The sequence below is a fragment of the Fonticula alba genome, assembly GCF_000388065.1.
Source record: "Fonticula alba strain ATCC 38817 unplaced genomic scaffold supercont2.5, whole genome shotgun sequence".
NCBI classification, from domain to species: domain Eukaryota; order Rotosphaerida; family Fonticulaceae; genus Fonticula; species Fonticula alba.
In genome coordinates this window covers 2,099,283-2,109,144 of record NW_009242975.1, presented here as the reverse complement: position 1 = coordinate 2,109,144, position 9,862 = coordinate 2,099,283, and the positions used below count along the sequence as shown (strand labels likewise).

The 9,862-nt window shown below is 67.9% G+C and overlaps 4 protein-coding genes across 4 annotated transcripts in view; 2 read left to right on the top strand and 2 right to left on the bottom strand.

Moving 5' to 3' along the window:
* The window catches only part of H696_03628 (hypothetical protein), a 3,235-nt gene extending 2,950 nt beyond the window's left edge, over positions 1 to 285 (bottom strand). The window contains exon 1 of the mRNA XM_009497500.1: positions 30 to 285. Coding sequence (XP_009495775.1) covers positions 30 to 157 — 128 coding nt within the window. The 5' untranslated portion in view covers positions 158 to 285. The remainder of the gene's footprint in view (positions 1 to 29) is intronic.
* Positions 286 to 1,942: 1,657 nt separating this feature from the next.
* On the top strand, positions 1,943 to 5,608 carry H696_03627 (hypothetical protein). The gene is made up of 4 exons (XM_009497499.1): positions 1,943 to 2,902; positions 3,081 to 3,369; positions 3,504 to 3,761; positions 3,952 to 5,608. The coding sequence occupies exons 1-4, from the start codon at positions 1,993 to 1,995 to the stop codon at positions 5,531 to 5,533; spliced, it is 3,039 nt and encodes a 1,012-aa protein (XP_009495774.1). The 5' UTR covers positions 1,943 to 1,992; the 3' UTR covers positions 5,534 to 5,608.
* Positions 5,609 to 6,313: 705 nt separating this feature from the next.
* On the top strand, positions 6,314 to 8,730 carry H696_03626 (hypothetical protein). Its single transcript, XM_009497498.1, has 3 exons — positions 6,314 to 6,992; positions 7,185 to 8,012; positions 8,215 to 8,730. Exons 1-3 carry the CDS (start codon positions 6,351 to 6,353, stop codon positions 8,581 to 8,583), a joined length of 1,839 nt encoding a protein of 612 aa, XP_009495773.1. The 5' UTR covers positions 6,314 to 6,350; the 3' UTR covers positions 8,584 to 8,730.
* H696_03625 (hypothetical protein) lies at positions 8,723 to 9,631 on the bottom strand. Its single transcript, XM_009497497.1, has 4 exons — positions 9,376 to 9,631; positions 9,205 to 9,283; positions 9,026 to 9,113; positions 8,723 to 8,880 (listed from the first exon to the last, which is right to left on the bottom strand). Exons 1-4 carry the CDS (start codon positions 9,518 to 9,520, stop codon positions 8,806 to 8,808), a joined length of 387 nt encoding a protein of 128 aa, XP_009495772.1. The 5' UTR covers positions 9,521 to 9,631; the 3' UTR covers positions 8,723 to 8,805.
* Between the last annotated feature and the right edge of the window lie 231 nt (positions 9,632 to 9,862).

Genomic DNA, 9,862 nt, shown 5'->3' with positions numbered 1-9,862 from the left:
GGGGGCGGGGGAGATGCCCGGTCGCGCACATGTGAGCCAGATCCCGGCGGAGCATGTGAGCCGAGATCTGGTACGATGTCTCCGGCACCGGTGTCGGCGCGCTGTGGGCGCTACGCCCATTCGGGCGCCATCCCGAGTGCTGGCGCTCGGTTGTCATGCGAGCCGGCGACGGAAGGCGGCCAGGGCACGAGAGGATCACCACGGAGAGGGGGGCCGGAGGGAGGGCTGGAGGCAGGGCAACAGGCGAATGGGCAAAAGGCGGGCGAGAAAGGGGCAGGAGGACACTTGCTATTCCCCCAGGCTGCTGCATCATCCGCCGGATGGGATCCACACAAATAGCAAACCACCCCACGGCACCCCTCAGCCGGGTGCTGCCAGGCGTCTGGGGGCGAGGAGGGGGGGGGGGGGGGGCCGGGGGACACGAGCCCGAAACCATGCACACACCACGCAATCCATCACGCAAGCGCACATTCACACACAGGCAGCAGCCGCACCTTCTCGTCGCCACTTCCCACCCGCTAGTTATCCCCCAGGCACAGCAAGACAGGCGGATGGGCGAATGGAAACCGCCTGATATCGCCCAATGTCTCTCACGTGTGTATGTGCCAACGGTCGAATGCACTGACACGTGGGACGCGATCCCTTCAGCCGGAGTACAGCACACTTGTCGTAATGACATTCTCCGTGGCGGCGCCGCTGCAGAACTCCCACTAACGCGCGAAGAAAAATGAATAGTTCAATCTTCGCCAGCCGACATGCCCCCCCCCCCCCCCCCCCCCCCCCCCCCCCCGTTCCACCCTCCCCCCCCCCCGAATCCCCCGGGGCGCAGGGAGGGCGAGTGCCGCATTCTCCTGAGATCCACCAGGGGGGGGGGGATGCGCCAGCATGCCAGGGCCAAGGGGACCAGTTTCCCGAGCCGCGCCGACTCTGGCAGGGTCTAGCCTGGGTCGATTGCGTCCGGTCCCACGATCACCCCGACCTCCCCTGCCCAGCCCCCCCCTTGTGGCCTGGCCTGCCCTCGGACGGGTTCCAACGCGCCACTGCACCGCGGCCTGGCCCCCGTGCGAAGAGCAGGCCCGTAAGCCGGTGTATTTTTCCCTCCATTTTTTCTCCGCGCGCGCGCGCGCACGCTTGCGCCCCGCAACCCGGATGTGTCCTAACGGGGGACACACGCCCCGCGCGATCCATTGGTATCTGTCGGCTTGCGGGACCCCGCCAGAAGGACACCCCCCGAGCATTGGACTCCCGCCGCCAGGGCGAGGGGCCGGGGGATGTGTGTCATCGGCCCGCCTGTAAGCCGCCCAACACGCCCCGCCACCCCCGGGCATCCGGCGCATCAACAAGAGCGGGCAGACCCAGCCAGCGCGACTGCCGCCCCGCGTGCAGCCCGCTGCCCAGGCTGCCCAGGACAGCACACGGACATGCCCCCTCCACGCATGCCCCGACGTCTTGGCAACTCCCGGACAGTCGGCCCCCGGAGGGGGGGGGGGGGGGGGGGCAAAAGACCCCAGGCTGCCGGCGCCTGCCTGGCCGATCACCGCCCGCCCCGCGCACGGATTAATCCCCCTGTCCCAATGCGGGGGGTGTCTCCGAAAGCCCCGACCCGACCGAGGATGGGGGGGGGGGACATTACACAGTCGTGTACTCCCCAGGCGACAGAATGGGTGGCATGCCAGGCCACCTTCCCCCTCCACACACGCCGCGCGGGGGGTGCAGCCCAAACGCGCGCCTCCACAGATCGGCGGGCAGTAGCAGGAGTGGCGGCTCTTGCGCCCCTTTTCGCGCGGCCTCGCGCCATCCCCCGATCCGGATCCCAGCCACACCTCCCCCCTCCCCTCCCTTCTCGTCCGACATTGCCCTCGCACGCACACACGCACAAACCTCCCCCTGCACCCGGCCCTCGCTTCCCCGTGCCCCCCCCCCCCCCCCCCCCCCCATAACCCAGTCCCTCAACCCGACGCCCCCTCCGCGGCTGATGCGCAATACTGGCACATGAGTGCTCAGCCGTCCTCGCCCGCGAGTGGCCGGCCACCAGCCGGCACTCCTCCCCTCCCCTCATCGGCGCCGCTGGTGAGCGTGGTCTCCAGCGCGGCCCTGGCCCCAGGCGAGCCGCCACTGGTTGTGGAGCTGGAGCGCCTGCGTCGGCTCTACCTCCCCCCGCAGCACCACTGCTCCTCCTCGGATTCCGGGCTCCTGCTGACCTTCATCCAGGAAGACCAGGTCCGGCGGATCCTGTCGCCCGACGCCTCGGCGCCCCCTGACAGCGGCTCCCCGACCGGCGATCAGCACTGCCGCACTGGCGAGTGCGGCCGGTCGACCGCGCAGCCCGACACATCGGCCGGCGCCACGCGCACCCGCCGCTGCCCGGAGTGCGCCCTGCGCGAGCAGGCCCCCCTCTGGAGGAGCATGCCCCGGCGGGTGGATCCGGCCGAGACCCCGCGTCCTGGACGGGTGCCTCTCCACCGGCGGGGCCCCCAAGCCGGGGCCATCCCCCCCGCGCTGGCCCCCCTGCCGGAGGTCCGGGACCTGCGCCAGCTCGGCTGCACCCCGCTGCGGATTTTGGTCACCGGCGGTGCCGGCTTCGTGGGCAGCCACCTGATCGACCGGCTCCTGCTGGCCGGGCACCATGTCCTTTGCATTGACGATCTGTCCACCGGCCGCCGGCGGAATCTGGCACACTGGCGCGGGCACCCGAACTTCGCGGTCCGCCGGCACAATGTGGCCAAACCCCTGCGCGGGGTGGGCAAGTGCGATCTGGTCTTCCACTTGGCCTGTCCGGCCTCTCCGCCACACTATCAGGGGAATGCCATCCGCACGGTCAAGACCGCCGTCCTGGGGACCATGCACATGCTCGGCGTGGCCAAGCGCTCGGGCGCGCGCTTTCTCCTGGCCTCCACCAGTGGTGCGTAGGGACCCGCCCCCATTGGCTCCTCCGCTTCCTTTGCCCCACTCTCGGCCGCTCGCTGCCTCTCCCTTGGCAATGCCAGCCCGCGCTCCATGGCCACTGACGTGCCTGGGCGGATTTCCGGCGGGGGAAAAACGAACCCCCGACAAAACCCGCGCATCCCCTTTTTCCACAGAGGTTTACGGCGATCCCGAAGTCCACCCCCAGCCGGAGACATACCACGGATCTGTCAATCCGATTGGCCCGCGAGCTTGCTACGACGAGGGCAAGCGCATCTCCGAGACCCTGGCCTATGCGTATGCTCGGCAGCATGGGGTTGATGTCCGTGTGGCGCGGGTTTTCAATACCTACGGCCCGCGCATGGCCCATGATGATGGCCGTGTGGTCAGCAACTTCTGCGTGCAGGCTCTCTCCGGCCGGCCCCTGACGGTCTACGGCGATGGGACACAGACACGCTCCTTCCAGTACGTCCACCCGATCGGCCCTCCGCTGCCCGCCACCTCGGTGACCAATGCCCTCCCTCTCTTTTTGCCCCGTTCTCTCTCTCACACATACACGCACGCACGCACGCACGCTCGTATCTACGCACCCTCCGCAGATATATCCACGACCTGATCACCGGGCTCATCGACCTAATGGCCACCCCTTCGGATCATGAGGCTGATGGCTTGCCCGCCTTGCCGCCCATCAACATCGGCAATCCGGATGAGTACCAGATCGGGGACTTTTCCAAAATCATCCTCTCGACCGTCAGCATGTTGAACATGGACCGGTCACCCCATCTGCGCGATAATGTCGGCGTCGTGTATCTCCCCTCACCGGTGGACGACCCGAAGCAGCGGCGGCCAGATATCCAGTACGCATCGAGCCTACCCCGATGGATTCTCCCTCGTGCTCTCTTTCTCTCTCTCTCTCTCTCCCACATATGCCCGAGTGCTCACACCCCTCACACACGCACGCACACACACACACACACACACACACACACCGATGGATCATCCTGTCTTCTCCCTCCCCCCCCCCACCCTCCTCCCCCGGTCACGAAGGCGCGCCCATGATCTCCTCGGCTGGACGCCGCAGTTCGGCCTCCGCCAGGGGCTCCTGGAGACCGTGCACTACTTTTCACAATACTTCAACTACGGCCGGTATGACACCCCCCCGGAGCAAGTCCGCCTCGATGACACGGACCTCGACTGGTCCGAATGGGATCAGCCCGTGCGGCCCACCTGGCCGGCCTTGCCCGGGGGAGGGACCTGCTCCGCCGGTGGCGGCCCCTGCACCGGGACCGACCAGCTCAACTCGACCAGCTCCTTGGATCTCCATGAGGCCGTGCCCTTCGCGGCCGGATCCCCCGGGGACTACCGGAGCATGTCGACGCCGCTGTTTGGCCAGCTCCATCATCCCCGGCGGGGGGATGGCGGCGCCGGGTCCTTTGTCACTACCGAAGATGCCGACGACGATGGGAGCATTCGATCGCCCGTGGTGGCGGACACTGCGGCCGTCGCCGTCACGGCGCGTGGCAAAGACCCCCGGCCAGGCTTCGCGGCAACTGCCACGGCCGGCGCGACCGAACCCTCAGTATCGGACTTCCGGGTGCTGACGCGGACCCGGCGGCGCCCGGGCCACATGCCGGGCAGTCGGCCCTCCTCGGGCGACGGTGGCGAGGTTGCGACGCCCCCCTGTGGTGGCGCCTCCTCACTCGCATGTAAGAATGCTTCGCACTTGGTCACCGACTCGGCCCCCGCCGGATCGTCGCTTCCCCCGCAGGTGGATACCTTCAACATCGATGCCGCCGCCTCGCCGTCCCATCTCTTCCCGCCCGGCAGTGGCTCCGGGGGCGCCGCGGCAGCAGCCGGTGCATCTGCCTGCTGCACGTGGGCTGCTTCGGTTCAGGGGCCCCCGCCACCCGGGCCCCAGGGCGCCTCGCCCCATCAAGAGGGGGAAAGCCACCAGTGCCTGGACTCCACCGTGAGCACGCACTTCGACGGCGATGGACTGGCATCGGGGGGAGGCCAGTGTGGCTGCCATGCACACCGACCGGCGGCCGCCACGTCCAATGACCATGACGATGATGCCGACGAAGAGGACATCGAAAGCGAGGTGGAGAGCGATCACAGCGATCCGTCGGCCGACTCTTCGCCGGCTCCAGCCCGCGGGGTTACGTCCTCCGCCCCAGCCGACGGCCGCTCGATTGGTGAGTCTCTCTGTCGGCTGGCGGCGGCCGGCCTGCCGGGCTCGGTCTTTTCGATAGCTCTCCCGGATGAGCCATCTCCCTCTGGCAGTGGTGGCGTCGCCTTGGGCGGCGGGCGCTCGACAGTCGGAGGCTGCCATGGCAGTCGCCTGGCTGGCGACAAGCACCGGCCCGCCGCCGCCGCCGTCGCCGCCGCCACTGCCGCCGCTCCGGCCGATCTTTATGCCCTCTATCAGCGCCTGGGTTGCGAGGAGGTGGACGGCTGCGCGGTAGCCGGGGCCGCCTTCGCTGAAGCTGGACCCGGGGCCGCTGGTTCACCCCCGCACCCGGCCTGTCCTTGGTGCACTGGGTCTGTTTTCGTGGACGCCTTCCCGGATGCCGGGACCCGGGCCGCCTTCGAGTTGGGCCTGCGGCTGGCCGCGCACCATTACGGATAACACGTGATGACATGTGAATACACTCCCACCTCGCCCCTGGGCGGCGCGCGCGGCAATTGACCAAGGGGCACGGCGGGACAGGGCGCGGAGGGGGGGGGGGGGGGGGGGGGGGCCCCCCGGGGGGGGATGTGCCCCCCGCCAGGGGCCGCAAATTTTGATGTGGGGCCGCGCCCCCCCCCCCCCTCGGGGGGGGGGGGGGGGGGGGGGGGGGGGGGGGGGGGGGGGGGGGGGGGGGGGGGGGGGGGGGGGGGGGGGGGGGGGGGGGGGGGGGGGGGGGGGGGCGCACTCCGTTGGGGGATATGCTCCCTCGCAACGGCCGCTAAATTTGAAGTTCGGCCGCGCGTCTCTCCCCCGTCTGGGAGGACGGGGCAGGGTGGTTGCGAGCAGGGGGGGCGGGGGGAGGTAAGGCGCGATCCTGCCCCGCGTGCGGGCCCATATGAGGTCCCTGAGGGGGGAGGGGGGAGGGGGGCTCAGGCAAGGGCGACGAGCGCCCTCCAGGGTGGGATGATCTGGCAGCGCAGGGCCGAAGAGAGGCCGCTGCCGTGGGCAATCTCCGTCCCTTTCCTGACCTCCCCCCCCCTTCTCACCTCGCCTCCCATTTCTTCTGACCGCACAGACCCACTCCCCTCCCATTCGTACCCTCATACACACACACAGCACAGCACAGCACAGCACAGCACAGCACAGCACGGCACTTGCTTTCTTCTCACCTGCCGTCTGAATAGACTCACGTGTGCTCGCAAAGAGACAAAGAGAGAGAAAGAGAGAAAGAGGGAGAAACACACACACACACGCACACGTACGCGCGCATACACCCATGGCCCGGCCGAAGAAACGCCGCAATTTGAAGCCCCGCGACGCGTCGTGCACAAGCGCATCTCCCGATGGGGATGGACTCGTCAGCAAACCGGCTCCGGGGCCGGGGGTCGCCACCTCCGAGACTGTACCGAGCTCCTTCACCTCCAGCATCCTGTTTTCCCCCCTTCCAGTGGCCGATCGTCGGGCCATGTCGGCCTTCTCCCTGAGGCAGAGCGATGGTGAAGATGAACTGGCACCCGGGGAGCTGGCGCGCGCGGCCCCGGTCTCAGCACCAGCGCCGGTCCCGGCTTCGGGGGATCCCCCCTCGGCCATGCTGGCGGATGACGCATTCGAGGATGCTCGTGACGCCCCGGCTGGCAGCGCGCCCGCCGTTGACGCCCCCTCCTCCGGACTCGGGCGTAGCCTCACTCGTGCCATCATCCGGGTTGAGGCCGCGGCCCGGTCGTTCGCGCAGTTTTGGTGTGACGTGTATGCGGCCGTCGTGGCGACGGTCGTTTGGGTAGTCCTGCTGCCGGGGCGCGTGGTGGCGTCCGTGACGGCTGCCCTCCGGCAGGGTGTTGAGGCCTGTCGCGCCGCTGTGCGCCGGTGGCTACGCGCCCTCCGCTGGGCCGCGTCACACTGGTCACTGGTTCTCAATCAGGTACGACCATGCTTACCAGCCATATGCATCATTTGGCCGCACATTCGGTGCCTCCCTTTGTCCAGCCCTTCCGCCGTCTCCTTTTCCCACTCTCTGCTTCGACCCCTCCCCCTCTCACACATGCGCATACACACACACACACACATATATATATATATATATGTGCAAATATATGGACACATGGACACACAGGCCTTCTGGTCCACCATCCAGTGGATTGCCTTCCTGCTCTTCCCTTGGGTGTATTTCCTCAAACGAGCTCGCCGGGCTGAAGCGTACATTGCCGAAGTGGAGCAGCGCCTGGCTCAGGTGGAGCGTGAATTCCGCCGCATGCGTCGCGCCCAAGCCAAGGCCGGGGGAGCTGCCCTGTATGCCGGGGCCGCGTACCAGCCGGATGGCGGCATCTTCGGCGCCAGCTTCCAGCCGAGTGCCGGTGGAGCACCGCCCCCGGCCCCGCCGCCCCTGCCGTTTGCCGGGGGGGCGGCACCGCCACCGCCTCCGCCGCCCCCGCCCCCGGGGTTCGGCCAGAAGCGCCCGGGGCTGACGCTGACACGCGCCAGCCCGCGCAAGCCCCGGGCCCGAGTCGATGAGGCTGGCGGGCCGCCTTCCGTTTCGATTGACATGATTCGCGGGGTGAAGCTCCGATCGTCGGCAGCCACACCGCCGGTCAAGGGGCGGCTGCGCCCGCGCGAGCGCTCCGCCCCCGGCGGCTTGGCCGTCTCGCTGGACGCCCTGCGCGCGGTTCGGCTCAAGAGCACCTTCGCCAAGCAGGCCTCGGATGAGGGGGCCGCTGCTCCGACGGCCGGGGATGCTCCGGCCAGCGCGCCCACACAAGCCACCCCGGCTGGCCGGTCGGTCATTTCCGCGGAGGGCCGCCCAGATTGGGTTTCCCCGCGGGCGGCTCTTCTCACCCGGGGCGATGTGCCTGCGCCTGCCGGCGCTGCCGGCGTGGCGGCCAGCGAACCGGCCGCTGATCAATCCCCCATGCTTCTGTTGAATGCGCTGATCCAACGAGCAAAGGTCCGACATGTGCCCCCCCCCCCCTCGTTCTCCTCTCTTCTTGGCTTTTTGCTTCTCTTTTTTTTGCCCATTGCTTTCGCCAAATTGTGTGTGTGTGTGTGTGTGTGTGTGTGTGTGAGTGTGTGTATATGTGCACCGCCCCTCCTCCTCCTCCTCCTCTCCATGACTCTGGCCTGACCCCTTCTTCTCGCCCACCCAAAAGCTCTTCAACTCACCCGAGCTCGGCCACATCCATTCGGATGAGTGGTCCGAGTCGCCTAGTGAAAGCGCCCTGACCCGGGCGGCCCTGTTGCTGGCGTCCCCTTCGCCGATCGACCGGCACCCAGTCGATCCCCCGGCCAAGGTCCTCATCTTCACCGATGGCGATGGCGATGGCGATGGCGATACCGCCAGTAACAGCGGCGGCGGCGGCGGCGGCGGCGAAAGCACCCACGCCGCAAGCGCCCAAGAGGTCGGCCAGTCCGAGGAGGGCACCTTCCAGGAGGCGCCACCGCTCCCCGCCGAACCCATCGTCCCGCCTGCTGCCTGCTCATCACCGGTGGGCAGCCGTCTCCCTCCCTTTTGTCCTTGAGAGATACCACACCCCGCCCCATCCATGTACACAGCCTCCCGGCCGGCGTGGCCCGGCCGAAAGGGCACCCATTCCTTGTCTCGATTCTCGAAGCGTTCTCACACCTTGACGCGCCAGCCGACGCGTCAGCCAATAGACAGGAGGACATAGATGTGCATTTGAAAGGCCCAGGGGGGGGGGGCGCAATCCCCGGCCAGGCAAGGGACATACGGAGGGAGACCATCAGAGCTCGGCCAGCTTGTGGATGTCCTCGGGAACCAGGCAGCCCTCCTCCACAAGGGGAGTGCCAACTGGGCCCTGGTCATCGGGCGGTCGGCCAGGACAGCGACCGAGAAGGATGTCAACAAACAAGGGGGGAGGGGGGGGGGGAAACATGGCAAGGCCGGGGGCCCAGGGAGGTACAAGCGAGCCATGGCAAAGCGGGTGGGAGGGCAAAACGCACATCGCCCTTCCAACGCATCAGCGTGGGAATAGCACGCAGCTGAATCTTCGGGTGGACACGGTAAGGGTGCTCCGGGCGGTTCTTGTACCTTCGGGTGAAGTCGCCAGCGCACGAGGAACTGTCAACAACCGGGGCAAGCAGCCCAGAGCAGAGGAAGGAAGGCGGCAAGGAGGACGTACTCATCGCGGGAACCGACGGGGCACTCGACAAGGATGGCATTCTTCAGCTCGAAAACGGTCTTGCGGATGACCGGGTCGGCTGGTGAGGGACCAACAGGTGGCAGGTAAGCAATGGCACAGCACGAAGGAGAGAGGCGGAAGGGGTACACTGGGGTCATGCAATAGGCGCACCGATCACGCAGTCGGGGCACCAGGTCTCGCCGGTCTCCGGGGCGACGCTGGAGATGAACACCACGAAGACGAGCGGCTCGTCAGCCAGGTCGGCCATGATGGAGTCGAACTCCGCCGGCGAGGGGACGCGAACAATCTTGGACATGGTTTTCAGGGAGGGCGGGTGGAGGAGGGGGGAGGGGGGAGGCGGAAAGGCGGCAGGACAGGTGGTCACAGAAGTGGCTGCCCGTGGTGCAGGAGCCTCCCCGAGTTCTCGGCTGCTTATCAAGAAAACACCCAGCGGATGACCATGATCCGCCCAAAGCGCGGCCGGCGGTCAAGTGTCAGGGACAGGAGCCTCCCGCCCTCTGTCGCCCTCCCTTGCCCTGCTTTGGGCTGTCTAGCATCGCCACTCCCCCCCCCCCCCCCCTCACTATCACACGCGCGCAAGCACACACACACCTCGGCCACAGAGGAAATATGTCCGGTGAACTCCCCGGCATAAAAA

Bases quoted from the DNA above. Each gene is read 5' to 3' on its own strand.
- H696_03627 (XM_009497499.1), top strand. From the start codon at position 1,993: ATGAGTGCTCAGCCGTCCTCGCCCGCGAGTGGCCGGCCACCAGCCGGC. The intron at 3,370-3,503 runs GTACGTCCACCC...CACCCTCCGCAG, and splicing joins ACACAGACACGCTCCTTCCA to ATATATCCACGACCTGATCA. The intron at 3,762-3,951 runs GTACGCATCGAG...CCGGTCACGAAG, and splicing joins CAGCGGCGGCCAGATATCCA to GCGCGCCCATGATCTCCTCG.
- H696_03626 (XM_009497498.1), top strand. From the start codon at position 6,351: ATGGCCCGGCCGAAGAAACGCCGCAATTTGAAGCCCCGCGACGCGTCG. The intron at 6,993-7,184 runs GTACGACCATGC...ATGGACACACAG, and splicing joins GGTCACTGGTTCTCAATCAG to GCCTTCTGGTCCACCATCCA. The intron at 8,013-8,214 runs GTCCGACATGTG...CCCACCCAAAAG, and splicing joins CGCTGATCCAACGAGCAAAG to CTCTTCAACTCACCCGAGCT.
- H696_03625 (XM_009497497.1), bottom strand. From the start codon at position 9,520: ATGTCCAAGATTGTTCGCGTCCCCTCGCCGGCGGAGTTCGACTCCATC. The intron at 9,114-9,204 runs GTACGTCCTCCT...CTTCACCCGAAG, and splicing joins CCCGTCGGTTCCCGCGATGA to GTACAAGAACCGCCCGGAGC. The intron at 8,881-9,025 runs GTGCGTTTTGCC...CCCGATGACCAG, and splicing joins TGATGCGTTGGAAGGGCGAT to GGCCCAGTTGGCACTCCCCT.